The 25,961-nt window shown below is 36.4% G+C and overlaps 1 protein-coding gene across 1 annotated transcript in view; it reads left to right on the forward strand.

Moving 5' to 3' along the window:
- The first annotated feature begins 719 nt into the window (after window positions 1–719).
- The window catches only part of CD163 (CD163 molecule), a 55,267-nt gene continuing 30,025 nt past the window's right edge, over window positions 720–25,961 (forward strand). The window contains exons 1-16 of the mRNA XM_053555767.1: window positions 720–856; window positions 1,828–1,914; window positions 3,217–3,534; window positions 5,984–6,304; window positions 8,977–9,297; window positions 10,069–10,389; window positions 18,004–18,318; window positions 18,417–18,731; window positions 19,144–19,236; window positions 19,318–19,632; window positions 20,852–21,172; window positions 21,923–22,231; window positions 22,826–22,861; window positions 23,056–23,166; window positions 24,411–24,506; window positions 25,762–25,815. Coding sequence (XP_053411742.1) covers window positions 811–856; window positions 1,828–1,914; window positions 3,217–3,534; window positions 5,984–6,304; window positions 8,977–9,297; window positions 10,069–10,389; window positions 18,004–18,318; window positions 18,417–18,731; window positions 19,144–19,236; window positions 19,318–19,632; window positions 20,852–21,172; window positions 21,923–22,231; window positions 22,826–22,861; window positions 23,056–23,166; window positions 24,411–24,506; window positions 25,762–25,784 — 3,348 coding nt within the window. The 5' untranslated portion in view covers window positions 720–810 and the 3' untranslated portion in view covers window positions 25,785–25,815. The remainder of the gene's footprint in view (window positions 857–1,827; window positions 1,915–3,216; window positions 3,535–5,983; window positions 6,305–8,976; window positions 9,298–10,068; window positions 10,390–18,003; window positions 18,319–18,416; window positions 18,732–19,143; window positions 19,237–19,317; window positions 19,633–20,851; window positions 21,173–21,922; window positions 22,232–22,825; window positions 22,862–23,055; window positions 23,167–24,410; window positions 24,507–25,761; window positions 25,816–25,961) is intronic.

Consider the following 25,961-nt stretch of genomic DNA (forward strand, 5'->3'; position numbering starts at 1 on the left):
AAATTCTTCTTAACTTTCAAGACAGAATTTAAGTCTTTCCACACAAAAAGGAGTTTTACTGTTTTTTCCAGTAGATATGACCACTTTGACTTTTATTTTTCAGCCTGTGAAAAACCTATGTTTAAAACCTATGTTTTAAACTTATGTTTATTATTGCTATTATATGCATGTGTTTCTCTTACTTGAATGTAAGTTATTCAGAGCTCAAACCATGTTTTGCTGATTTTTATTTCACCATTCGTGGGATTAGTAATAATCATGACTAATTCTATTAATGTGCTATACCCCACTAAAAACAAAATGCTAATGCTTTCTTCAGACAACCTACACAAAATTACTCATTAGGGATATTCGATGATGGAAATAATACTAAAAGTACATATAATAATAAAACATTAATTACTTAACTTTATTTTGCCTGGTTTAGGTTTTAATACACAATTTAACTACTTAACAACTACTACTTTATTGTGTCTCACATATTAGTCCAAAAAATTAAAAATTAAAAATATTTAATTCAACAAGAACGGTATGAGAGTATTTCCTATTATGTTTAGTAAATCTGTTGGAAATGTTTTTCATTTTCGGTTGTTTCATATCCCATGTTGAAGATCAAACAAGTATGAAAGGAAATCTCAGCTCTTTCAACGACTTCCCTTTTTGAGTTGACTCCACCTCCATATATAGCTTTTCCACTTTTGTGAGAGCAAAGTGATTGTTAGAATTCTTGGCAGTCCTCTTCTTCAGCAGAGAATTCCTATGGAACAATACAAGAAGATTTAGGAGTTATTAAAATCATAAAACTTTGGAATGGAAAAATTCAGAATGTTGCTACTTGATGACTCTGGATCTGCTGGTAAAAGCTTCTCATTTATTGTACATTTACCCTTTAAAGGAATATAGAATTTTTCTGATCATTAATGGATATAATTTTAAATTGATTGGGATCAGGAGAGTAAGGGTTGTAAAAAGGACATTAAGCTTATATGACAGTACCTTTAACCTGCCATAGATTCAAAATTAAAGATATGAGAGAGGAACCCAAGTTGGCATTGATCTTATAAAACTGCTAAGGTGAAATTAAATTGGAAAATGAAGTTAACGACTTTATTGAATATGAAATGAATAATTGTAGAAATTAATATTGACTGAAACTTGATTACCTAGAGGAAATTCAGAGATGTAAAATCTATTTCATGAATTACACGGGCATGTTAAAATCATTTAGTATATTTACTTTTAAATTAGTGTTGGATTAGAGTAACACTGAGAAATGGTAAATGGTAGTGGTAACAATATTAAGGAGTATTTTATGCTATATCTAGAAGTGATAAGGTCCAATATTTTGGTTTTCAGGCATAAACATTATTTATTCTATCAATGTATTGTTCAGCTACTATTTGGCAGGTACTGTAAACTATGGTAAGCATGATAGATGCAGTCTATTTCCTTATAGGACTTGACTTTGAGCGGTGTGTATCTGGTGAATATGGGAGATGGGGGCATAACATTTGAACACCTAGTAGGTCTGGGAATGCAGAAATCTCAGGCACAGAGAATTTCCCACTACTATGTTTCAGAGATAAATTTTCAACTTTTCATGTTTTAAAGCTTGATCCTAGGTTGCCTTTAAATATGAACATTTTCAAAGCTATTCCACTGAGACTGTGTGATCCTCAGTATGAATTTTTCCTGCCTGTCTTGCCTTTTAGAAAGAAATGTTCTCTGTTGACCTTCTTTGTTAATCCTGAGCCTCTGAAACCACTGGTTTTTTCCAAAGCCTCCTTTTGGAGAGACTCTATTTTTGACCTCTTTCATTTTTCACAGACTGTAGAAGATGTTTTATTTGCCTGAGTCCCTTCACTATTGCTGTGGTCTCATTTCTCAGTGCTGGTTTCATCACTAGTTCTCTTGGTAAGTACTTTGGCAAATTTACTTACAGCCTTAGCCTACTGTGATAAGAATCATTAAAAAGCAAATAATTCTCCTGAAAGCTGAGTAGCATCTAAAAACTAGGTAACATGCTCCATAGATTCAATGGATTAGATATTAAAAGTATGCAATAAAAACCTAACCATAGGACACAGAAATATTAGTATGATTTCCCCCCAAATAAAATAAATTTACAAGAAAAAAATTCATTTCATTTAAAGGTTAGTAATAATATCTAGCTGAAAGAAAAAAAACAGGGAAGGGAAGAAACTTCAGAATTACTGGGAAAAGATGGAATTTTAGAAATACATTAACAAAATTCAAATGTCAACATATGACTTAATTTAAAAAATGGAAAAATAATATATTGAGGGAAGTAAGGCTGGTGGGACTACCAACTTCCTAAATTAAGCTAAAAATTGGGTGGCACCGGTGGCTTAGTGGTTAGGGTGCTGGCCCCATATACCAAGGGTGTTGGGTTCGAGCACAGCCCCAGCCAAATTGCAACAACAAAAAAAAAATAGCTGGGGGTTGTGGCAGGTGCCTGTAGTCCCAGCTATTTGGGAGGCTGAGGCAAGAGAATTGCCTAAGCCCAGGAGTTGGAGGTTGCTGTGAGCTGTGATGCCATAGCTCTACTGAGGGTGATAAAGTGAGACTCAAAAAAAAAAACAAAAACAACTAAAATAATGACAAGGAGGTAGCTGAGATAATTTGGGAGGAGGAGGAAGAGTGAAGAGAGGTTTATTTTATGATATAAAATAATGGGAAAATATCTTAATCTCAATTTTCATTTAAGTAGATGTTTCAAATTTCAATTTTGTTTTTAAAATTCATGCTATTTACATATATGTGTGAAAATGGTGTTAAATTTTTTACAAGTGGTCTTTTCATCCTCATAAATCTACTACCAGCCTACTTTCTATTGATCTTAAGATTCTGGAGAAATTTATGTAGCCTTATAAAATTTTGTAGCATCTTATTTAACTGGCAAACCCTCCAGGGAGATTATGTAAATTACTACTACTAAGACTATCCAGCCATAAAATAAAGATGTCATATAGTATTGTGTTACTTAGCATTATGGGTTATGTATCATTGCTTATTTTGAAGCCTGTGGTACTGACATTTACAGTTGAATGACCATGTAATTGAAATCTATTGTAGCACAGATGGGACCACAGTGGTTCTCAAATCTGACTTTGGATAAATAAATAGTCTAAAGCAATAATCCTCCACTTGTTCTTTGTGACCTTAACCAATTGCTATCTTAACCCATTATTGCAGGAGGAACAGATAAGGAGCTGAGGTTGGCTGGTGGAAACAAGTGCAGTGGTAGAGTGGAAGTAAAATTCCAGGAGGAGTGGGGAACAGTATGTAATAATGGCTGGAGCACGGAAGAGGTCTCTGTGATCTGTAGGCAGCTGGGATGTCCAACAGCTATCAGAGCCACTGGATGGGCTAATTCCAGTGCAGGTTCTGGACGCATTTGGATGGATCATGTCTCTTGTCGTGGGAATGAATCAGCTCTTTGGGATTGCAAACATGATGGATGGGGAAAGAATAATTGTACTCATGAACAAGACGCTGGAGTGACCTGCTCAGGTAAGACTGCATTAGTCAAAGCCTCAACCCGAAATGCTTTGTGGGAAAAAATATATAGATATGTTAAAAACTAAAATGAGCCACCTTCTTGTATATAATCTAGTCCATGAGGAAAATTGCCCAATCCATTGTTGGCAGACTGAAAAGCACATGACTAAGCCCACATTAAAAAAAAAAAAAAAGAAAGATCAACAGAGATTCTAGACACTATAATCAATGAGGAAGTAATTGACTTCAACTTTATATTCAGTTATCCTCCTATTCCTACATAGAAACATCATGATCTCTAAGTTACTTCCCAGTTCCCTTTCCTACAACGTGTTACTTTAATTCATTGACCCATAAATCATTTCCCTTTTGCTCATTAAATGATAATCAACTCAGTGAACCAAGAAACAAATATTCCTACCATTAATATATCTTTTCTTATTAGAGAAAGGATTCTTGTGCACTGCTATTCATTTCATTTACACTATATTTTAGTTATGAAACATTTTCACAATTTTTATCTCAGGCCTTTCTGCTGACAAATCCCAGGACATGTTTCTGACCCAGTTAAGATTCCTAGGTTCCCCATTTCTGTTTGTTCACTTCATTGGTACGACCCTCTCAGCTCCTGACCTCTCTTTTAGTGACCATTTCCCCTAAAGAGAGGACTGGACTTCATGATGTGGTGGGAGAAGCACAGGCAAGGGTCTAGAAAAGGGCTGGATTGAACTCAATAATGCTATGATTTTGTACAAGTTGTCAAATTCTACAAATATCTGTTTCTGAGAATTTTGAGCTATAATGCATGTAAAGCTACTGGCACACTGTCTGGCATGAAACAGTATTGAAATGTTAGTTTTCTCATTGCTTCTTGACTTTTATTACCTTGAAGACTCAGTTCCTCATCTTCTTTCTCAGTTCTCTTTATTGTTCCTCCTCCTCCCTTTCCCCTCCAAACCATAAATAAATTTTACCAGTTCCTTACCACAAATTATTGCTGTCTATAGAGCTGGTTGTTTAGCTAAGGCATCAATGTAGTACTTTTAGCTTTTATTTTCTGTTGTTTATATTTAAGGATGGATTTAATCAAATTGCCTTTTGAATTTTATACACGTAGGGCTCTAGCTGGAGCATAAGTAATAGAAAAAAAAAAGAAAAAACCCCACAGCCATACAAGGATTCACTAAATTCCTGGGGATGCAGAGTCTGCATTTCTGAGATTCTCCACCCTCAATCTTCAAAGCTTCTACCTTTTTATAGATTTTATTATCCCATGCATTGAGGCAATATGGCTTAACAAGAGTAGAGACTCTGGGGGTGGACCATTTTCTCCCCCATCCCCACATCCTGGCTTTACCATTCTGTAGGTGTTTGACACTGTGCCAGTTATTTAACCTCCATTGCTTATGACATTTCTGTGGTGTGATATTGATAATAAATAGTACATGATGCTTAAAGATATTGTGAAGACGAAAAAGATAGTATATGTCATGTATTTAGAACAGCTTATGCATATTTTAGATGTGAGTTCTTTTTCTTTTTATTATTAATTGCCTGTAAGGAAGAAATCTTGTTAAGGAAAGAACTTTGCCTGGAGTTTAGAGTTTTTAAAATTGAATACCTTTTTCAAAAAAGAGCTTCCAAACGTTTTGTTCAACCACTAACGGCTTTTGTTTTTCAGATCTCCCAAAATTTCATCCAAATTCTCTTTTTCTCAACTATTTTAGTATTCATAGAAAGTCTAAAGGAATAGTGTCTAATTAGAAATTCCTTTTAAGAAAAAGCTATTTGCTGCTAAAAATGGTATCAGATGCCTTGGGGATGGAAAAAAAAAGCTTTGTTTCAAACAGGAAATTGTTAATAAATGAATTGTTTTGTATGATTTTTTTTCCCTCAATTTTTAAGAGTTTGGTATATCACAGCAGGGTGTTTTTAAAAACTTTTATGCTGGCTTATACATATTTAATCTTTGTTTTTTTTTTCTACTTGCTTGCCATAATTACTTCAAGTTCAACTTGTCAATTATTCATGCTCTGAACTATTTATAATAAAGAAAGGTTGAAAGAAAGATCTTAAAAGGTCAACAAATGACCAGTTTGCTCTTTTTACTTCCTTGTCGTATGGGTCAATTTCTTTTTGTGTTTTTTTAAATAAGTAATTTGAGTCAAACTTATCTATTTCTATATTTTAAAAAAAGTATTTACTTCTGACCAAGTAATGGAAGAAAAAAAAACAAAACAAAAAGTTTAAAAACTTTAGTCTATAAAACATTTTCTTTGATAGGTAGATGTAGATGAAAGTCCTGACTATTAACTGGATTTTATTATTATGTGGAGCTGTGCAACATCCCAAATCAGCACCATTTTAAGGACAGCATCAAATCTCAAATGTCTAGGGAATCTTATTTTCTAAAATCACTTCTGAATATCACTTCTGAACTCTGTTCTTTTGTCTGTTCCAGATGGATCTACTCTGGAGATGAAGCTGATGAATGGAGGAAATCGATGTTCAGGAAGAATAGAAGTCAAATTCCAAGGAAAATGGGGAACAGTGTGTGATGACAACTTCAACATAGATCATGCTTCTGTGGTTTGTAAACAACTTGAATGTGGAAGTGCTGTTAGTTTCTCTGGTTCAGCTACTTTTGGAGAAGGCTCTGGACCAATCTGGTTTGATGATCTTGTATGCGATGGAAATGAGTCAGCTCTCTGGAACTGCAAACATCAAGGATGGGGAAAGCATAACTGTGATCATGCTGAGGATGTTGGTGTGATTTGCTTAGGTAAGGACTGATCTTGGATCACTCTGTTCTCTATGAGTGGACAAAAAAAGGGGTAATAGACTTAAGAGCCTGGACTCTTGAGAACATCATTAAGTCTGCTTCCTTTAAGATCTCATTTTTTAACTTCTTTTTCACATTCTGGATCTGATACCTATGGAGCTTTTACCTTGACTGAAAGTCAGACATATAGGTTCAGAAAGAAAGATGAACAGTGAAACTGAGAAGGTCATGAGGATACAAGGAAGTGTTTAGGAAAAGTCCAGAAAGAAAGAAAGATAAGGGAAGAAGGAAAAGAGAGTGAGAAAGATAGACCAGCAGGCTTAACTAGAAATTTTGCTCTCTGGGTGTTGTAGATGTTCAAATTAAGGCTTGTGAACCTGATGTCCAGATAAAGCCAAACACTGTGATACCGGTGCTTGGAAACAGAAAATATTTCTTCAATTTGGCAAAAACAAGAAGACAGAGCAAAATCTCTCAGATATGACTTATCAAAGACATGAAGTGGGGAAGATTTGATGACACTAGCGAGTAAGGGAGGACAGAGAGTGAGGTCTGTGTTACCTCAGTCTCAGCACCTTTAGCAGCCAGAGGCCTTGATTCCTTTTGCAAAACAAACTCATGAAGTTGTTTTGTGACCCTGGAGCTGTCTCCTCCTGCTTAACAAAAACCAGCACACCAGCAGTTAATGATTATTGTGGGAAAGGGGTGTTGGGCAGGGAGCAAGCAGTTATTACATGCACACAACAAGGGCCCAGTCAGAATTTACTTCATGTCACTCATTAAAGATGCTAGGAACTAAAACCTCAAGAGGCCTGGCTACAGGAAGTGTTTTATTTATTTACTTATTTATTAAGACAGAGTCTTACTGTTTCGCCCTTCATAGAATGCCATGGCATTACAGCTCACAGCAACACTTGTGCTTTCTCAAGTGATTCTCTTGCCTTGGTCTCCTGAGTAGCTGGGACTACAGGAGCCCATAACGCCTAGCTACTTTTTTTTTAGAGACGAAGTCTCGTTCTGGCTCAGGCTGGTCTTGAACTTGTGAGCTCAGGTAATCCACCCACCTCAGCCTCCCAGAGTGCTAGGATTATAGGCATGAGCCAGCATGCCTGGCAGGAAGTGTTTTAAAAGCAAACCACCCCTTGTCATGGTCTAACCATCGGAAGTTTCCCCTTAAGCCATATTATCTCACCCCTTCCAAAATCATTATTTAAAAAAATCAACATTTTGGTTTCCTATTAAAACCTTATTCATGCTAGAGCTGTTGTGCATGCATGATGTGTCTGTCTAGACTCGCAGGGGTCCTCAAACTACGGCCTGCGGGCCACATGAGGCAGTGTGATTGTATTTGTTCCCATTTTGTTTTTTTACTTCAAAATAAGATATGTGCAGTGTGCATAGGAATTTGTTCATAGCTTTTTTTTTTTTTAACTATAGTCCAGCCCTCCAACAGTCTGAGGGACAGTGAACTGGCCCCCTGTTTAAAAAGTTTGAGGACGCCTGTAGAGACTTTCATATTCTATGCTTAGGTCAGTGGATGGGGCAACAGGTTTGTGTGTGCAGCGTTACCATTCTTTTTTCACATGAGTTCTTAGCTTGAAGGAGACTTAGTACATCCTGAGTCCCAGAGAACACTTAGAAAAATACAATGGCTTAATGTAAAAATACAGTGGCTTAATTAAAAAAGTGGCTTTTAAAAATGTTCCTGTCTTCACCAAGACGCTCTGTCTCAATTTATCTATATAAATGAAGGAAATTCAATTTAAGCTAATTTAAAAAGAAGGGCATACTAGCTCATATAACAGGAAAATCCTGGGAGTATAGTTGGCTTCATGCATGGCTTAATTCAAGTGCTTAAATGTCACCTGGGTTCTGTCTTTTTCTCCATACTTTGAATTGGCCTTTTTCTTCTTGAATGATGTGATCATCTACAGCCTGAACCACAAAGAATGCAATAACTACAGGAAAGAAAGATTTTGTTAGCTGAAGAAAGTGAAAGGGATTTTGTGTAGAAGAAACACAGAATGTATCTTCCGTTCTTTTTTCATCCATCAAAATCTCTCTAGGCCCCCACTCAGCACATGCAGAGGCATAAATAGAGTGTGGAAACAAAAACTACACCTGCCAAAGGACAAAAAGGAGTTATTTTATTATTATTATGAGAAAATCATATTTTTCATAATCAAGATCTGTTCTTTGAGGGTTATTGATTTTGAGAAGGTGAAAGTAGTAATGATGAAGACTCTTTTCTCTTTCCTCTACTTCTAAATTAAGCGAGTAGCCACAAAGAGACCAGGTATATCATACAAACGCAGGCAGAATGGACAGAGAATGCAATCAGAGGCAAAAAGGAGAGAGGTGCATTTTGTATAGGGACAACTTGAAGTAGGTGGTCCCACTTAAACACGCGCAAATATATTCTAATACGAAAAAGCAAACAATCTAACAAAACTCTGTGGTAGTCAAAAGCAGGTCTCCAGGCCAAATGCAGCTGCTGTGTATGTCTTCTGGCCTGGTCTCTTCCACCTGCAGTGATTTCAGTGGTAGCACAGCATACCATGGTTTTCTCTGTCTTCATTTATATCGCTCCTTTCCCCCATAATGCTTAGCTATGGCTATTTATAGTCCCTGTTCTTGTTCCCTTAGGGCTGACTTGTGTGTTGCTTTTACAGAGGGAGCAGATCTGAGCCTGAGACTGGTGGATGGAGTCAACAAATGTTCAGGAAGATTAGAAGTGAAATTCCAAGGAGAATGGGGGACAGTGTGTGATGACAGCTGGGACAATTATGACGCTGCTGTGGCATGTAAGCAACTGGGGTGTCCAACTGCCGTCACTGCCATTGGTCGAGTTAACGCCAGTGAAGGATCTGGACCCATTTGGCTCGACAGTGTTTCTTGCCAAGGACATGAGCCTGCTGTCTGGCAGTGTAAACATCGCGAATGGGGAAAGCATTATTGCAATCATAATGAAGATGCTGGTGTCACGTGTTCTGGTAAGTTAGAACAAAACTAAACAAAAAAAGAAGCAGAGAGAGAGGTATTCTTGTGCCTGTCAGGAGTAGGAATAGATGTGTGATGTGAGAGGTGTAAATACTGAATAAATTGCTGGGAATTCCTTTGTTGTGAGGAATCTTTGGCTCATTCTTCATTCAGCTAGTTTTTTTTTTTTTTTTCATTGAAACAGTCTCCTCACTTGTTCTCCCTGAGTAGAGTGCTGTGGTGTCATCATAGCTCACCTCAAACTCTTTGGTTCAAGAGCTCCTATTGCCTCAGTCTCCCCATTAACTAGAACTACAGGTACCCTCCATGACACCTGGCTAATTTTTCTATTTTTAGTAGAGATGAGATCTTGCTCAGGCTGGTCTACAACTCCTGAGCTCAAGCAATCCACCCATCTCAGCCTCCCAAAGTGCTAGGATTTCAGGCTGGATATTTGGCTAGTTTGAAGGATTGTCTGACTCTATTCTCTGTAATAATTACTCAGGTGGCTTGTTAGGGGCCGCACTTCAATCTCTAAATCTCCCTGGAGCTCAGCAAGATACACAATTTTTACAAGAATTTCTTTTAGGGCTGCATTGCTCTTTATTTTTCAAATCCCATTTCTAACCAAATTCATGGTCTACATTGTTTCTTAAAAAGTCAGAAAATAGATAAGCTATAATTTCCAATGTCTCAGTATCAGAGAAGAAGGAAGATAAAAAAATATCCTGTGGAAGCCAATCTTCATATGTATCAATGCCACATGTTTATGTTTTTTTTTGCAGATGGATCAGATATGGAGCTAAGACTTAAAGGTGGAGGCAGCCGCTGCGCTGGGACAGTTGAGGTGGAAATTCAGAAACTGTTAGGGAAGGTGTGTGAGAGAGGCTGGGGACTGAAGGAAGCTGATGTGGTTTGCAGGCAGCTGGGATGTGGATCTGCACTCAGAACATCCTATCAAATGTATTCCAAAATGAAGGCAACAAACACTTGGCTGTTTGTAAACAGCTGTGATGGAAATGAAACCTCTCTTTGGGGCTGCAAAAACTGGCAATGGGGTGGACTTTCCTGTGATCACTATGACGAAGCCAAAATTACCTGCTCAGGTATGACTTTCAGTCAACTTGTTAAAAAGAAGTTTAATTCCAAGAATGTAAATTTCCTAGAATACCCCCAAAACTGAAAAGAAACATTTGTCCCTATGACTAGATTGCTCTCGAGAAACTAGAAAATATTAATATAAATTCCATCATGAGAGTATTAGATAGGTTTACATTTCATATTGTACCTTGATGGAAGTATTTAGCTTTTGCTCACTTTGGCTTTTGAGTAAGTTTTAAATAAATGGAGGTGTAAGAGTTTAAGAGAGTTTACAATTTTTAAGGTATAATTAAATATGTCTTTCATGGGAATATCATCTTTAATTCAAAAGGAATTAAAAAATAACTATGTTGGATATCCTGACATGACTTAAGCTTTGGCTCCCTCCATTATATTGTGAAAGAATTTTCTTCTTTCTGAACATTTGTAAATATTTCAGTGAAACCTCATCAGAAGTTCAAAAGTGAGCTGTGAGTTAGTTAGGCTCGTTGGATAACCTTTATTAGTATTTTAAGCTATTTCTATTTATACAAAAGTTGACATTGTTGGAAAGTGATGTCTTTTCAACAAATCCAAGGCAATAAATTGAGATAACTGTTACTCACCTGGTGAAAAGATTAGAGAAAACAGAGCAGGAGAAAGCCATTAAACAGGTGTAGACCTAGTCACAGGTGAAAATTTTTATGTGCTCCATGCCCACTAACAAACAATATTGCCTCAGATGCTTCCCAACCTAGGTGTGTGCCTAACTGTCTACTCTGACATTGCAAATTGTGTTTATATCTGTTAGGTGGAAATTACCCTCTGATTAAAAAAAGACAATCATTTAAGATATACATTTGAATTGCAATATTACCTTTTAAGAAAGATTTCTTGCCCAGACAATATATTCACATAGCTTAAATTTCAAAATATGGAAGTATAAATTCTTCCCTAGCTTTTCACTACTCCTTTATGTGATTGGGGTATTTATATAACATTTATGAGCTATGTTATGTAAATACAAGAAAATACAAACAACTCTGTATGTAGGTTTCACCCCCTTTTGTTATTCAAATGGAGCATGCTATATAAATTGTTCTATACCATGAGTACTCAGTAAAATTTCTTGATCATAATTTAAAGAACTTTCTGAAATTAGTTATATCATTAGCTATAACTTTTCTTACCACTTTTTTCTGAGTGCATTCATTTATCATTTTAATTTATTTTACTTAACAAGATTAGCTACTAGTTAAGCATATATTTTTTTTTTAAAGTCGACATTTGGGATTTTAAAAACTAATATTGCTTTTATTTACTCTTTTATTCATTAAAATTTATTTTTCTTTCTATTCATTCATCTCTGACTTCCTAAAGTTGGGGGGCATTTTTTGCTCCCAACTTCTTGACTTGAATCTTAATTAATTTTTATTCTTTCTGATCCATTATTAGTAACCATAGTCAATTTATAGGTTTTCCCCTGGGTACACCAGTGGCTGTATCACATCGTTAATTAATTGGTGTTTTGTTACTATAGAGACATAGTTCTTCCTGTGCTGTGTAGTTACAGTGAACTGATCTTTTTTAGTATTATGGAGTTTCCATCTTTCTATGGTTGAATGGATTTTGTTCTGAATCAAACTTGTCTGATATTAATATCACAACTACTGCTTTATTTACTTTCTGTTCTCTTCTTTTTACCCTTTGTACATCAGCTTTAGATGTATGACTTGTATTCAGCAGAGAATTGGGATATATTTTTGAAAGGAATTTGTGTTACTTTTCTGAGATGAGAGATGCACTTCACCTTTATGTATTGTTATGTTGTAATATGTATAGTCATATATGTGCTATGCTAAGAAAAGTAATTATATGCTATTTTTGGTGGCTTTGCATATCTGTGGACATATGTAAGCGTATTTGTATGTCTGTTAATTTCCTTATAAATTTAGAGAGTTTTGTATTTTTTTAGTGACCATATTTTATACTAATTAGCATTAAGTTCAGCTGCATCTGGAAGAAATCCAAATATTTACTTTTTTCTCATTTAAAATAGGTTGAATAGGTAAGCAGTTTAAAGCTATATTACTGGCTTGGTGGTCACCAAGAAACATCAGAATAGATTTTCTACAATAATTATCAAATGCTACTGGACAGAAAGAAAGAGTTCCCCTGCAACTCAGTGAGTTCTTCATAAGCCAAACTAATAGATTCAGATGCTGTCCTCTGAGAAGGTGTCCTCTGTTCATTACTTTTCCTGGGCCCTGGTGCTGTTCTCAGAACAATTTTTCCAGGTGCATTATTCTTCATAGTAACATCTACATTTTGTTTGGGTAGTACACCTGTCTAGGGCGCATACTCTTCACAATCCACTTTCTGCTAACATTGGTATAGGGACCCTTGGATAACTTTAAAGATTGAATAACCAATGGCTAATGTCAGCTGCCTTCAGTCAGCAAAGCAGTTCTCTTCAAACTTAGTAAGCTTCTAGTCTATTTGCTTTAATTCAATGCCCTTGTGAAAGTAACCATAGTCAAGAGCCTATAGACATACATAGGTCTATACTGTGACCAGCCCTTTCTCTTAACTATTTATTGGCTACCACCTTAAGGCCATTTGAAACTATGACTTTGGGTGGCAAGACAAGACATATATCTTGTCTTCGGGCTCATTGTCATGGAGCAGCAATCATATCTTTTGATAACACTACAGTTTTATCATCCCCTTAATTTGGGGAATAAGATACTTAGAATTTTTATTTTTTCTTATCCTACAAATTCCAAATTATGGGACTCTCAATTAACCATGTATAGGAACTATACTCAATTAACCATGTATAGCAACTACAAGGCAGAGCATATCTCCCTTACGATATTAGTACTTCTCCCATTTCTGCTTGCAGTCTTGACGACTTATAGTCTGTGTTCATCTCCCTCTTGTACATTCGAAAATGGCAGGGAGAAACCAGATCCTGCTAACATTGTTTTTTTTTTTTTTTTTAAGTTTCTTGTGTACTTTGCCCAATATATTTTCCAATTCTTTAGCTTTAGTGAGCACTAGGTTTTCTTTTCAAAGTGACTTTTGTCCAAATATTTTACCATGAGTAATAAGACTCATTATTAGTTTTTAGCCTACAAATCTGTCATTAGTATATTCTGCCCACCAAGTTCACTCAACTACACCCATATTTCAGGTTCCATTACTAGAATACCTCAATTATAATAACTTATTCTGAATTATTCAGAATTCTATCAATAATAGAATAGCTACATATAATAGAGATCTTAAATTAACATAAGTTTGCAGCTTAAGATGAAACTATATTTTTGTTTGCTATTTGCTATGTGTACCCTTTGCTTTCTTTTGTAAACTCTTTTGTTATATTTCTATAGCTTTTGGAATTTCTACTTATATGGGGGCCTAGGTTTTAACTTTTCATTTGTTTGTCTGGTAATAAGTTTGCAGTTTTGTTTCTTGATTTTTCTGATACTTTCACAGTATTTCCAAAAGAATAAATGATGGACATGCTGTTTCTGTGACTGCCAGTTCAAACTACAAATTCCATAATCTGTTTGAATTCTTAGCATAAAGCTATATAGCTGAAAAAGACCAGAAAAATTTAATGAAGTGGGAAAATTGGAAAGATAAAGCAACAATTTATCTCTAATGTCTGGTTTACATACACAAGCCAAAAGAGGTCTTGGAAGTTTTGGTCACAAAATTACCTTAAATCCAAGACATTTTGTTGTGATGTTTATGTGTATACCATGGAGGATATCTGACCTTAACAAGTATTCATTTGAGTTGCACTGTGTTTTTACTTAAGTTTGAGAAATAATTCTGGGATTATAATGGTCTGTACTTCATAGTCTAGAAAACACTAAATGATGAAAATGTATGAGTACTTCTTCAAATAGTGTTGCATATTTTATCTATTACTAAAAGAAAGGAAGTAATTCTAATAAAGTATTTCTTATTATTCATTTTTCTAGAGAAAGAAAGATTCAGTTACTTAGGCTAGGAGGAAGCTTAATTTATTAATAAAGCTAAATCTGCAAGAATTAACTTAATAGCTTTTATATAAACATGCATCAGAAATTTAGCAGGAATATAAATCTCTTAAAAAGCTAAATTTCTAAGGCTTTCACAATGTATAATGAACATATGCTATAAGGAAACTAGTCCATGATTAATATGTTACCAACAGATTCTCCATGAAATAAAGGCTGAGAGTGGAATCTCCAGGTCACTTTCTGCACAGAAAAATTTCTGCTTTGACCTTAATCAAATATTTTAGGACAAAAGAAATAGGAGAATATTTATAGGAGGGACTTATTTTCATGTGTTTAACAAGTTTTTACCATAGAAGAGAAAATATTTGGGGTTTTGTTGTTATTTTTCATTTTTCATTTTTCATTGCTTGTGTTTTGCTTTATTTTGTTCAAGATATATTAAGATGAAAGCAGGAGAAGTTACAAGAAAGCTGAATTTAGCTTGATATAAGAAATTGCCTTTATTTAAAGATTTAGGGCTGCCCACAAGTTGAATGGAATCATATGACTACCAGTAAGTGCTATCTTAAAGGAATTTCATGCTTTAATTATGATTCAACAAGAAGAAATTGAGGACCATCCCACTCAAGAGTCATTAATTATTTGTGGTGTAGAGGCTTTAATTGCTTTAAAATTCTGAGCTGCATTTAGAAAGTGAAATAATCTTCATCTAAAATTTGGATAGCAATCTTCTTTGTACAGATTTATGGATAATTGGTAAAATTTTGAGAGGTTAAGGCTTTTTTGCATTGCTATAATACAGAATATGGTCATAGCCAGAACATTTTCTAAGACATTTTAGTATAAGGTGAAAGGTAAGATCTGAACAGAAACCAGGGTATGCAAATTGCAAGGCATGATGGTTTATCTATATCATGGTGACAGCATAGTAACACCAAGAGATCATAAAAATTATTGACATTTGATAGCAGAACTTATGTCTTTTAGAAGGTCCACTTTCAAATGCATTTTTTTCTTTAAAAAAATGAGTTAAAACAGTCTGTATCTTCCCAAATAATTTCAATTGTCTCTGAATATGTTAAAAGAAACTCATACTGTGGGTCATTACGAAAATTTTGAAATACACAAAAATCAAGAAATGGAAAATCTGTTCAGGGTAACAAATGAAACTCTTCCAGCAACACTGATAAGCCAAGCAAATGGAAACTTACATGAGTGAATCAGAAAGGACGCTGATGACTGTGTGTCTTGGAAGTGAAATATTGGACCATAATACTGTCTGTCTCAAAACTTTCTTAGGGACCTTGATGATTGTTGTTTTTTGTTTGCTTTTTTTTAACTTGACAAAGACTGACTTCATAGTATAAGTTTCATATCTTATTCCTGGTGTGTCTCTTCCTTTACATTTGGAAGTCTAGTTATACTAAGTTACTTATAATTCTTCAACTACACCATGCTATTTCATAACTGTATTTATTAAATGCTATTGACACATTGATATTTTTTTGTTTTTGGAAATTTTCCCACCTTTTTACAAACTTGGTTTATGATGCTTTCTCCTACATAGGCCCAGACAGAGTGGGCCTTTATTTGTTAATTTGTAGCTAACACATATTTATGTTTGGGGACTCACCATTATTTGAATACATACAACCTGCACTTAACTGTGTGTGCTTGGAAAAGGCAATTAATAAGAAATTGAGCATCCTTGAAAAGAAGTAGCCTTTTCCCAGGCACACGGGTATGGATACACGTTGTAAGTAGAAAGAAAAGTTTCTGCAGAGACACAGAAACATGAAAAAGCATGGGATACTTTTTCTTCTTCCATGTAAACATTAAAGAGATAAAGTCTCCATCTTTCTTTAAGGCTACATAATATTCCATGCTGTACATATACCACAATTTATTAATCCATTCATGGATCGATGGGCACTTGGGCTTTTCCCATGACTTAGTAATTATGAATTGGGCTGCAATAAACATTCTGGTGCACATCTTTGTCATGATATGATTTTTGGTCTTCTGGGTATATGCCTAGTGGAGGAATTATAGGATTGAATGGCAGATCTATTTTTAGATCTCTAAGTGTTCTCCAAACATCTTTCCAAAAGGAATGTATTAATTTGCATTCCCACCAGCAGTGTAGAAGTGTTCCCTTTTCTCCACATCCACACCAACATCTCTGGTCTTAGGATTTTGTGATATGGGCTAATCTTACTGGAGTTAGATGATATCTCAAAGTAGTTTTGATTTGCATTTCTCTGATGATTAAAGATGATGAGCATTTTTTCATATGTCTGTAGGCCGTGTGCCTGTCCTCTTCAGAGAAGTTTCTCTTCAAGTCCCTTGCCCAGCCTGTGATAGGATCACTTGTTCTTTTCTTGCTTATATGCTTGAGTTCTCTATGAATTCTGGTTATTAAACCTTTGTTGGAAACATAACCTGCAAATATCTTCTCCCATTCTGAGGGCTGTTTGCTTGTTTTCCTTTCCTTGTGTTCTTGGCTGTGCAGAAGCTTTTTAGTATCCAGTGTACTCAGGCCTACTATGAAACTAATTTATGGCTTTCACATGAAGGCTATAACCCAGTTATAACCTAAGAATAGGGGGAAAGGAGAGAGGGAGAGGAGGGAGGGTGGAGGAAGGGCAGAGGGAGGGTGATTGGTGGGATTACACCTGCATCTTACAAGGGTATATGTGAAACTTAGTAAATGTAGAATGTAAACGTCTTAACACAATAACTAAGAAAATGTCAGGAAGGCTATGTTAACCAGTGTGATGAAAATGTGTCAAACGGTCTATAAAACCAGTGTATGGTGCCCCATGATCGCATTAATGTACACAGCTATGATTTAATAAAAAAAAAAAAAAAGAAAGAAAAAGTATGGGATGCTCAAGCATCTTCAGGTTGGGGCATCAGGTATAATCAATAGAGAAATTGGTATAAAAGCTTTTTTTTTTTTTTTTTTTTTTTGTAGAGACCGAGTCTCACTGTACCGCCCTCAGGTAGAGTGCCGTGGCGTCACACGGCTCACAGCAACCTCTTAACTCTTGGGCTTACGCGATTCTCTTGCCTCAGCCTCCCGAGCAGCTGCAGCTGGGACTACAGGCGCCCGCCACAACGCCCGGCTATTTTTTGGTTGCAGTTTGGCCGGGGCTGGGTTTGAACCCGCCACCCTCGGCATATGGGGCTGGCGCCCCACTCACTGAGCCACAGGCGCCGCCCTGGTATAAAAGCTTTTAATTTAGCAGAGAGTATTTTAAAGTGTTCAAAGGAATCAGTGTTTTATCATCTCTCCTAATTTTCATGGCTGGGTGATATTGGTGAATCTACTAAAGCTCTTTGTGCTTTTCCTCAAAAGAAAAGAGGGGTAATTATAGCATCTCCATCACAGGAATTACACATCAAGTGATAAATAAAAGTAAGCTAATATGATTATAAGGATTACTGTTACCTATCTTCCCTGATAGACTAAACTCTGTGACAGACTTTTTATCCTGTTCAACCTCAAATTTCATGCAATTTTAAACACCTTCCTCTCTCCTCATCCTTTTTCTCACCCTTATAATGAAGAAAAATCTGGGAATAATGTTATGTCTCACTGAAATGTTATTTATTTTTCAGCCCACAGAGAACCCAGGTTGGTTGGAGGGGACATTCCCTGCTCTGGACGTGTTGAAGTGAAACATGGTGACACATGGGGCTCCGTCTGTGATTCTGACTTCTCTCTGGAAGCTGCCAGCGTTCTATGCAGGGAGTTACAGTGTGGCACAGTTGTCTCTATCCTGGGAGGAGCTCATTTTGGAAAAGGAAGTGGACAGATCTGGGCTGAAGAATTCCACTGCGAGGGGCACGAGTCCCATCTTTCACTCTGTCCAGTAGCACCCCGCCCAGAAGGAGCCTGTAGGCACAGCAGAGATGTGGGAGTAGTCTGCTCAAGTAAGACCTGGAAAACATCTTCGATTCATTCCCATACAGTGAAAGGGGTAGGGTTTGGTAGTCATAGCTGTCTTTTATAAAGCCTTGTCTCCTTCCAGGATACACAGAAATTCGCTTGGTTAATGGCAAGACCCCATGTGAGGGAAGAGTGGAGCTCAAGACACTTGGAGCCTGGGGATCCCTCTGCAGCTCTCACTGGGACATGGAAGATGCCCACGTTCTTTGCCAGCAACTTAAATGTGGAGTTGCCATTTCTACCTCAGGAGGATCACATTTTGGAAAAGGAAATGGCCAGGTCTGGAGGCACATGTTTCACTGCACTGGGACTGAGCAGCACATGGGAGATTGTCCTGTAACTGCTCTGGGTGCATCACTGTGTTCTGCAGGGCAAGTGGCCTCTGTGATATGCTCAGGTAAGAGGATGAAGGGCAGCCAGTGGTGCTTCTGTCCCATGCAGGAGAGAATCTCCCATGCATGTGCCTTATGAAGAGCAGGCATACCTATAGGGATGAAGAACAAAAGTAAAAGGGAATGATCCATTTTGAAGAGCCAGGAGAAGCATGTCAGAATATTAACCTCATTTGTCTTTCTAGAGGGTGAATGAACTTAGATTTCAGGGACCACAAAGTTATCTAATACTTCCTATCAGCCAAGCCCTTCTCAAAGCACCTGATATATTACCAGCCTGGTTGACTTATGTACCTTCTTCTCTTTGTTAAATAGGATGAGTTTGTCCTCAACTCATCCATACATCACTCCTTCTGACCACACATCTTCATCGTAACCTCTTGTATATGGTATGACTGAGCAGTTTATTGATTGCAGGAAACCAGTCCCAGACACTATCCCCATGCAATTCATCATCTGCAGACCCAACAAGCTCAACCATTGCAGAAGAAAGTGCTCCTGCCTGCATAGGTGAGAATCTGTGACCAATCTATGAAAAAGATCTCAATCCTTAGGAATATAAGTTATTAATATCTTCATTTCTCTTTCCAGGGAGTGGTCAACTTCGCCTGGTAAATGGAGGAGGTCGCTGTGCTGGGAGAGTGGAGGTCTATCATGAGGGCTCCTGGGGCACTGTCTGTGATGACAGCTGGGACCTGAGTGATGCCCATGTTGTGTGCAAACAGCTGGGCTGTGGAGTGGCCATTAATGCCACTGGTTCTGCTTATTTCGGGGAAGGAAAAGGGTCCATCTGGCTAGATGAGTTGAAGTGCACTGGAAAAGAATCCCATGTTTGGCAGTGCCATTCACATGGCTGGGGACAGCACAATTGCAGGCACAAGGAGGATGCAGGAGTTATCTGCTCAGGTAAGCTCTGTGTACAATTCCATTAAAAAAAGGACCAAGATGAGGCAAAGATTAGGGTGAGGGATATTAATCTGAAGGATTTCTTTGAAAAATAAGTTCAGACGAACTATTGTAAGAGTCAGGATTCCAAAAGCGTGAGTCTGATGAGTTAATGCTACTTCATGAGCATAGTAGTGTAACTTGATAAAGAGAAAAGTCCAGGAATGGGCTTGTATATCATTAGAATGACAAAAAAAAAAATGACATTTTTAATAAATATTATTTGGAGCTGAACATTGGGTGAGGATTCATGCTTAGTAACTACATGATTAATAAAGAAGTAGATTAGAAGAGCCAACAAGAAATACATAGTATGCATAATTCTATATATAAAAAGGTAATTATGATTCCCAAGTAATTTTTTTTTTTTTGCAGTTTTTGGCCGGGATTGGGTTTGAACCCACCACCTCTGGCATATGGGGCCAGTGCCCTATTCCTTTGAGCCACAGGCATTGCCCCCCAAGTAATTTTTTTATGACAGATAAATGACTCTTACTTGTCACAAGAGCAAAAATTAACGTAAGAGGTTACTGCTCTTGCTTTGTGTACATGGAGAGCTTTAGAAAATATCGTGAAATAGAAAAATATACTCTGTTGTAATATATTGGAGACAAATAGTACTATAACTCAGTAACTTAGGAAAGTTTAGAATTATTTGTGATAGAAGTAATTTATTCTTATTTAGTGACATAAATAAGAAGACATATACAGCAAAACCATGAAATGTCAGCAAAAGAGCTGTATCATTTTAAGAAAATGTACTCAAAACATTGGTTTTAGTGGCTGAGTGTCTCACTAAATTTCAACTATCAGGGAAAATTTCCACCAGAAAATAAGAAGAAGAAGAAGAAAAAAAGCAGAAAATTTTTTGAAGAAAATCCAAACTATACAAAAACACTCTGAGCTTTTGATTAAGATCTGGAAAGTATCTTAGAATCATTGATGGTAATGTAAAAGGGTTCCTGACTGTAAAACTTGAGAGTAGAAAACCTTAATATTTTTATAGAATAAAATCTGTATTTTACTAAAATCTACTAAACCATCCAGAAGTTACTAAAGAATTGCTAGCAATTTAAATATTATACCTATTTTTAAAGCCATGCTCATATCAGACTTTAGGGAGGGAATCTTCTAAACCTTCAGAAAACATGTGAAATTACTAATTCTTATTTTACTGCAGAGTTCATGTCTCTAAGACTTACCAGCAAAACCAGCGAAGAGACTTGTTCAGGGCGTCTGGAAGTTTTTTACAATGGAGCTTGGGGCAGCGTGGGCAGGAATAACATGACTGCAACCACTGTGGGGGTGGTATGCAGGCAGCTGGGCTGTGCAGACAAAGGGAAGATTAATCCTGCACCTTTAGACAAGGCAATGTCCACGTCTATGTGGGTGGACAACATTCAATGTCCAAAAGGACCTGATACATTATGGCAGTGCCCCTCATCTCCATGGAAGCAGAGACTGGCCAGCGCCTCTGAGGAGACTTGGATCACATGTGACAGTGAGTATTCATTAGTTCATATGAAAATTCCGTTCTGTAGCTTTACTACTGTCTTCTGAGAAAACAAAATAAGGTTTTATTTTCCTATTCTTGCACCAGCTTAAATTGTTAGTTTTCATAAAGCAAGAATAGGTAGTCTTTGGAAATACTTGCTCTAACTGGATGGTGTATTGGTTTTATTTAATTCTGTCGGTACATATTCAGGATCAGTGATCATTATTCCAAAGAATATCATACTCTCCGTGGTCTGCTTGAAAGACGTATTCATTTGTTTTCACTGTGAACAAATGAGAAATAGAGAATATGTGATTCAGTATTTGACTATTGAATGAATGATGTACCTTATCTTTCCTACTTTTCTTTCAAATATTATCTTGCTACACTAATATAAGGAGGAAAGCAGTCAGAAAGATCAATCTTGAAGTATTGCCTCATTCTGCATCTTCTTGGCAGTCTTCTAATCTCTTTCCTATTTGAAAGAACTTTACACATTTACAATGTTAACTTTATTTCTTTGATATCTCCTGAGTCATGCTATGACTCTTAGGTCCAGGATGAAATATACCTAATCTTCTGAAATAACATATACTCAGATCAAAGATAAATTTTGTAAAGATATGAATTTAAAAATGGACATTGAAATTTTAAAACAGTTCTTTAAAAAATAGTTACAAATCTTTATTTTTCCCTGTGACCTTGTAGAAACTTTTGTATTCCTTAGAAATAACCCTCTCATCTCTGATTTTTCAGACAAGATAAGACTTCAAGATGGAAATACTGGTTGTTCTGGACGTGTGGAAATCTGGCACGGAGGTTCCTGGGGGACAGTGTGTGATGACTCCTGGGACTTGGCCGATGCTCAGGTGGTGTGTCAACAGCTGGGCTGTGGCTCAGCTTTGAAAGCACTAAAAGAAGCAGAGTTTGGTCAGGGGACTGGACCCATATGGCTCAATGAAGTAAATTGCAAAGGGAATGAATCTGCCCTGTGGAATTGTCCTGCCAAACGCTGGGGGCACAGTGAATGTGGGCACAAGGAAGATGCTGCTGTGAACTGCTCAGGTGAGTGCCATAAGGCTGGATTGAAATTGACCTTGAAGTCTCTGGCAACAAAGAGAGGGTGGACAGTAAAATGCATTGTACATGGGTGGTTAGAAAGTTTTGAAGTACCCAAAAATCAAGAAACATAAAATCCTGTGTGGATGGACACAAATGAAGCCCCCTTAGCAACACTAAGAAGCTGAGAAAGTTGAAACTTACATGAGTAGATCAGAAAGGATGCTGTTGGCTGTGTTTGTTGGAAGTGAAATAATGGACCATACCATAGTGTATTTCAAAATGTTTGCAGTGACCTATGTATAGAAACTAGACTTATTCACAAAAAGGTCTGGAGGGGAGAGAATCATGGTATTTCTACTGAAGGACCAAGGACCAATGAAGACATTTGTTATTAGACATTGGCCTTGAGCAAAGAAAAAACATATAATCTATATGTATCCTTACACAGTGGGGGGAGAAAGACTAGCAGAATGTAGTTTTAGGTGGCAAAAAGTAGTTTATTTGGTTGAGAGGCACTAAGGGCTCAGACAAGGAAATAGAAATATTTGTTTTATGTATTGCTCCAAAAATTAATCCTCTCCCTCTTTTCTCCTACAGAAATTTCAGTGTCTGGCAAATCATCTGAGTCCAAAGGTATATCATGGGGCTAATAAACATGAAACCAGTTATTTGCATTACTTCGAATCCTTCTTGTTCAGAGGATTTGTGTCAAAAGAAGTTCTGTTTATGACATTGACTTCAGGGACTCCGTATCTGACCTAAGAGAGTTAGTATCTAGGGTCCCAGCTAACATATTATCATCTCTCTTCATATTTACTTTTCCTTAGGTAGAAGAGGATCTCTTATTGTATTCGGGATCCTTGGGGTCATACTGTTGGTCCTTCTCATCGCATTCTCCTTGTGGATTCAGAAGCGAAAACAGAGACTGCGGCTTACAGGTCTGAGCTAAATTATGGTCTCTCTAATGTGTCCACAGGATAAGAAGTTCTTGAGATTAAAGGTATTAGACTCAAATATCTAATGGCTAGGAAGAAGAAATCTAGAAGAGATTTGAACAGTTTCTCACAATAGAGGGGCCAAGATTTCAGAGAAAAGTGGCTTTGGTTACATGATGATTCCTATGCTCCACCCACAGGCTTTAATTGGGGCATTATAGAATGAATAATTATGAATATGCTATGTATTATTTAGGATAAATCTGTTTTTGCCAAAACATTTATTTCTTCTTACTATGATATTTTTGTTTCAAATTTTTCCCATATTATCAAACAGTGTACTAGGCTTTGAAGATACAGACATGGACAATAAAGGTTTTATCTTGGAGGAACTTCAAGTCTAGTGAAAGACATATGTGTACACACATGCACACCATGTATATGTACATATATATGTAAACAAACTGCAACGAAGCATTATACATTCATAAGAATAAGGAATGAAAGTGGCTTATAGAAGAGAGTGAAAGGAGAAGGGGAGTATTTGAGCTTTTTGGAGGCTTTTGAGACATATTTTGAAGATGGGGCTCAAAGAACTGGGTGAGGAATGTATGCAGGTATAGAGAAGCTTAAAAGAATAGCACATTCGGTGTTTTGAGGGAAGAGTAAAAGTTAAATACCAGTAGAGAAGCTGCTAATAAGCCCAAAGAAAAGAGAAGGAATGAATTATGAAGTTCTTATATTCCATGGTAAGAACATTCATAGTCATCAAAGAGTATTTTGTAGGGGAGTGAAATGGTCAAGCTGTCCATTAGAAATATGTGTATCTTTTGGTAACAGGATGTAGGAGGATTGAAGGAGGATGTTACTGATAGAAATAATATTTTTAAATAGTTGAGATGAAAGATAAAAAAGGACTATAACTTTAGTGAGAATGGAGGGGAGAGAAGCGATCTTTAGAGAATTTTAGAAAATCTTCTGGGGATTTGTAGAAGACTGCTAGCTTCCTTGGAGAGAGAAAGTTGAATTGTTATACAGGGCAATAGGGAAGGTTTAGCATTGTATCTATCCCCTATGAGTATGTGGCAATTTAAGGGAAAAGCTTGGTAGTCAAATGCGATGGAAACAATAGAATGGATAAAGACTGGGTGTATTTGATGTTTGCACTCCTGGGAAAAAAGCATACATAAAGAAGGGGAAGTTTTACCATGGTCTACTGGTCTCTAATCTAAGACCCTTGTTGCCAGTTTCCTCAAGAGGAGATAATTGTGTCCACCAAGTTCAATACCGGGAGATGAATTCTTGCCAGAATGCAGATGATCTGGACATGCTGAATTCCTCAGGTCTGTGAATTCTTCGAAGGTCTATAGACTGGGGATTCAGACCAGTAGCTACAATTAAGGTTTAGACATTCTACTTTGGTTAATAGTGAAAAAATATATAAAAATTATATAAAAACATGTAATGGGAAGTTTATGATGCATATCAAAGGGAAAGTGGAAGAAATAACTAAAAATTATTAAGAACATAAAAATTACAGTCACAAGGAAACATCTAGGTTGAGAGGCCTAAGATTATTTCTGACAGAGGTACACAGAGAATAATGAAGCAGAATATTATGATTTGGATGCCATTTTATTAAAACAGAAGTTAATCTTTTAAAAGATTACCATAAGTAATAGTTTAACTTTTCTTTTTTCTTTAAATACATTTTTGTGTATATTAAAAGTACACAACATGATGTTATAGAACACAACTAAAGTGAAGCAAATTAACATATCAGTCATCTCACATGGTTACCCATTGTTTTTTCTTTTTGTGGCAAGAGCAGCTAAAATCAACTCACTTGATTTTACATGTACAATACATGTAAAATACAATACATGTACAATACAATTTTATAATTTCTCATCCTCATGTTGTACATTAAATTTCTAGATTTGCTCATCCTACATATTTGCTAATTTGTGTCTTCTGACCAACATCTCTTTCACAGTTTTCTCCATTCCCACTTTCCTCTCTTGAGTTTAGTATTTATTATATTTTTCCTAAACTTCTGAAACCTTAAAATTTTCATATCTTTATCTCATGAAAAGCCATCACTATCTGTAGTACTAACCTTTCTCTTTGTCCTTGAATTTCCATTTAAGGCAATGCACCAATCCTGTTTCTAGGTGATAACAACTCTACTGGGTTGGAAGAAATATCCTAACACCCATTGTCCTTACTCCCTAATGTCTCCTTTAATTGTAGAAAAGAGCCTATCTCACTTCTTCCTTCAAAAGGATTTGATATTTGCTGCTGTGTCAGGAAACATATTTAAGGTATAGGCAACATATACTGCTACTATGTCAGGAAACATAAGGGACAGGAAAGAATTTCTGTGCTTTTTAAATCACACATGCTTGTCTTCCTAATTGCAATTGTATAGACAGGGCTTCAAGATGCTTGAAGAGTTTCTTAGGTACTTGAGGGATGGTCTGATTTATTTCCCAGTGATTATTTTCTTCCTTTGAGAAAATTACAATGAGTGAGATGATTTTAATGCTAATGGACTAATTTCTGTGTCTAAATCTCTTCCTTTTTGGAATGAAAAAGGGGGCCATTCTGAGGCATACTGAGAAAGAAAATTGGAGTTTATAACCTGGTGAGGTGAGTGAGAAAATTTATTCATCATTGTTCAGAATAAGTACATCCTTTTGAAGACTGAGAGCTCCTCTGGCATTAGAAAGAAAGAATGTATCTACACATATTTTTAATATGTTTATTTACATATTTTTGTAGATACATATATATGT

The sequence above is a fragment of the Nycticebus coucang genome, chromosome 12 (assembly GCF_027406575.1).
Source record: "Nycticebus coucang isolate mNycCou1 chromosome 12, mNycCou1.pri, whole genome shotgun sequence".
NCBI classification, from domain to species: Eukaryota; Metazoa; Chordata; class Mammalia; order Primates; family Lorisidae; genus Nycticebus; species Nycticebus coucang.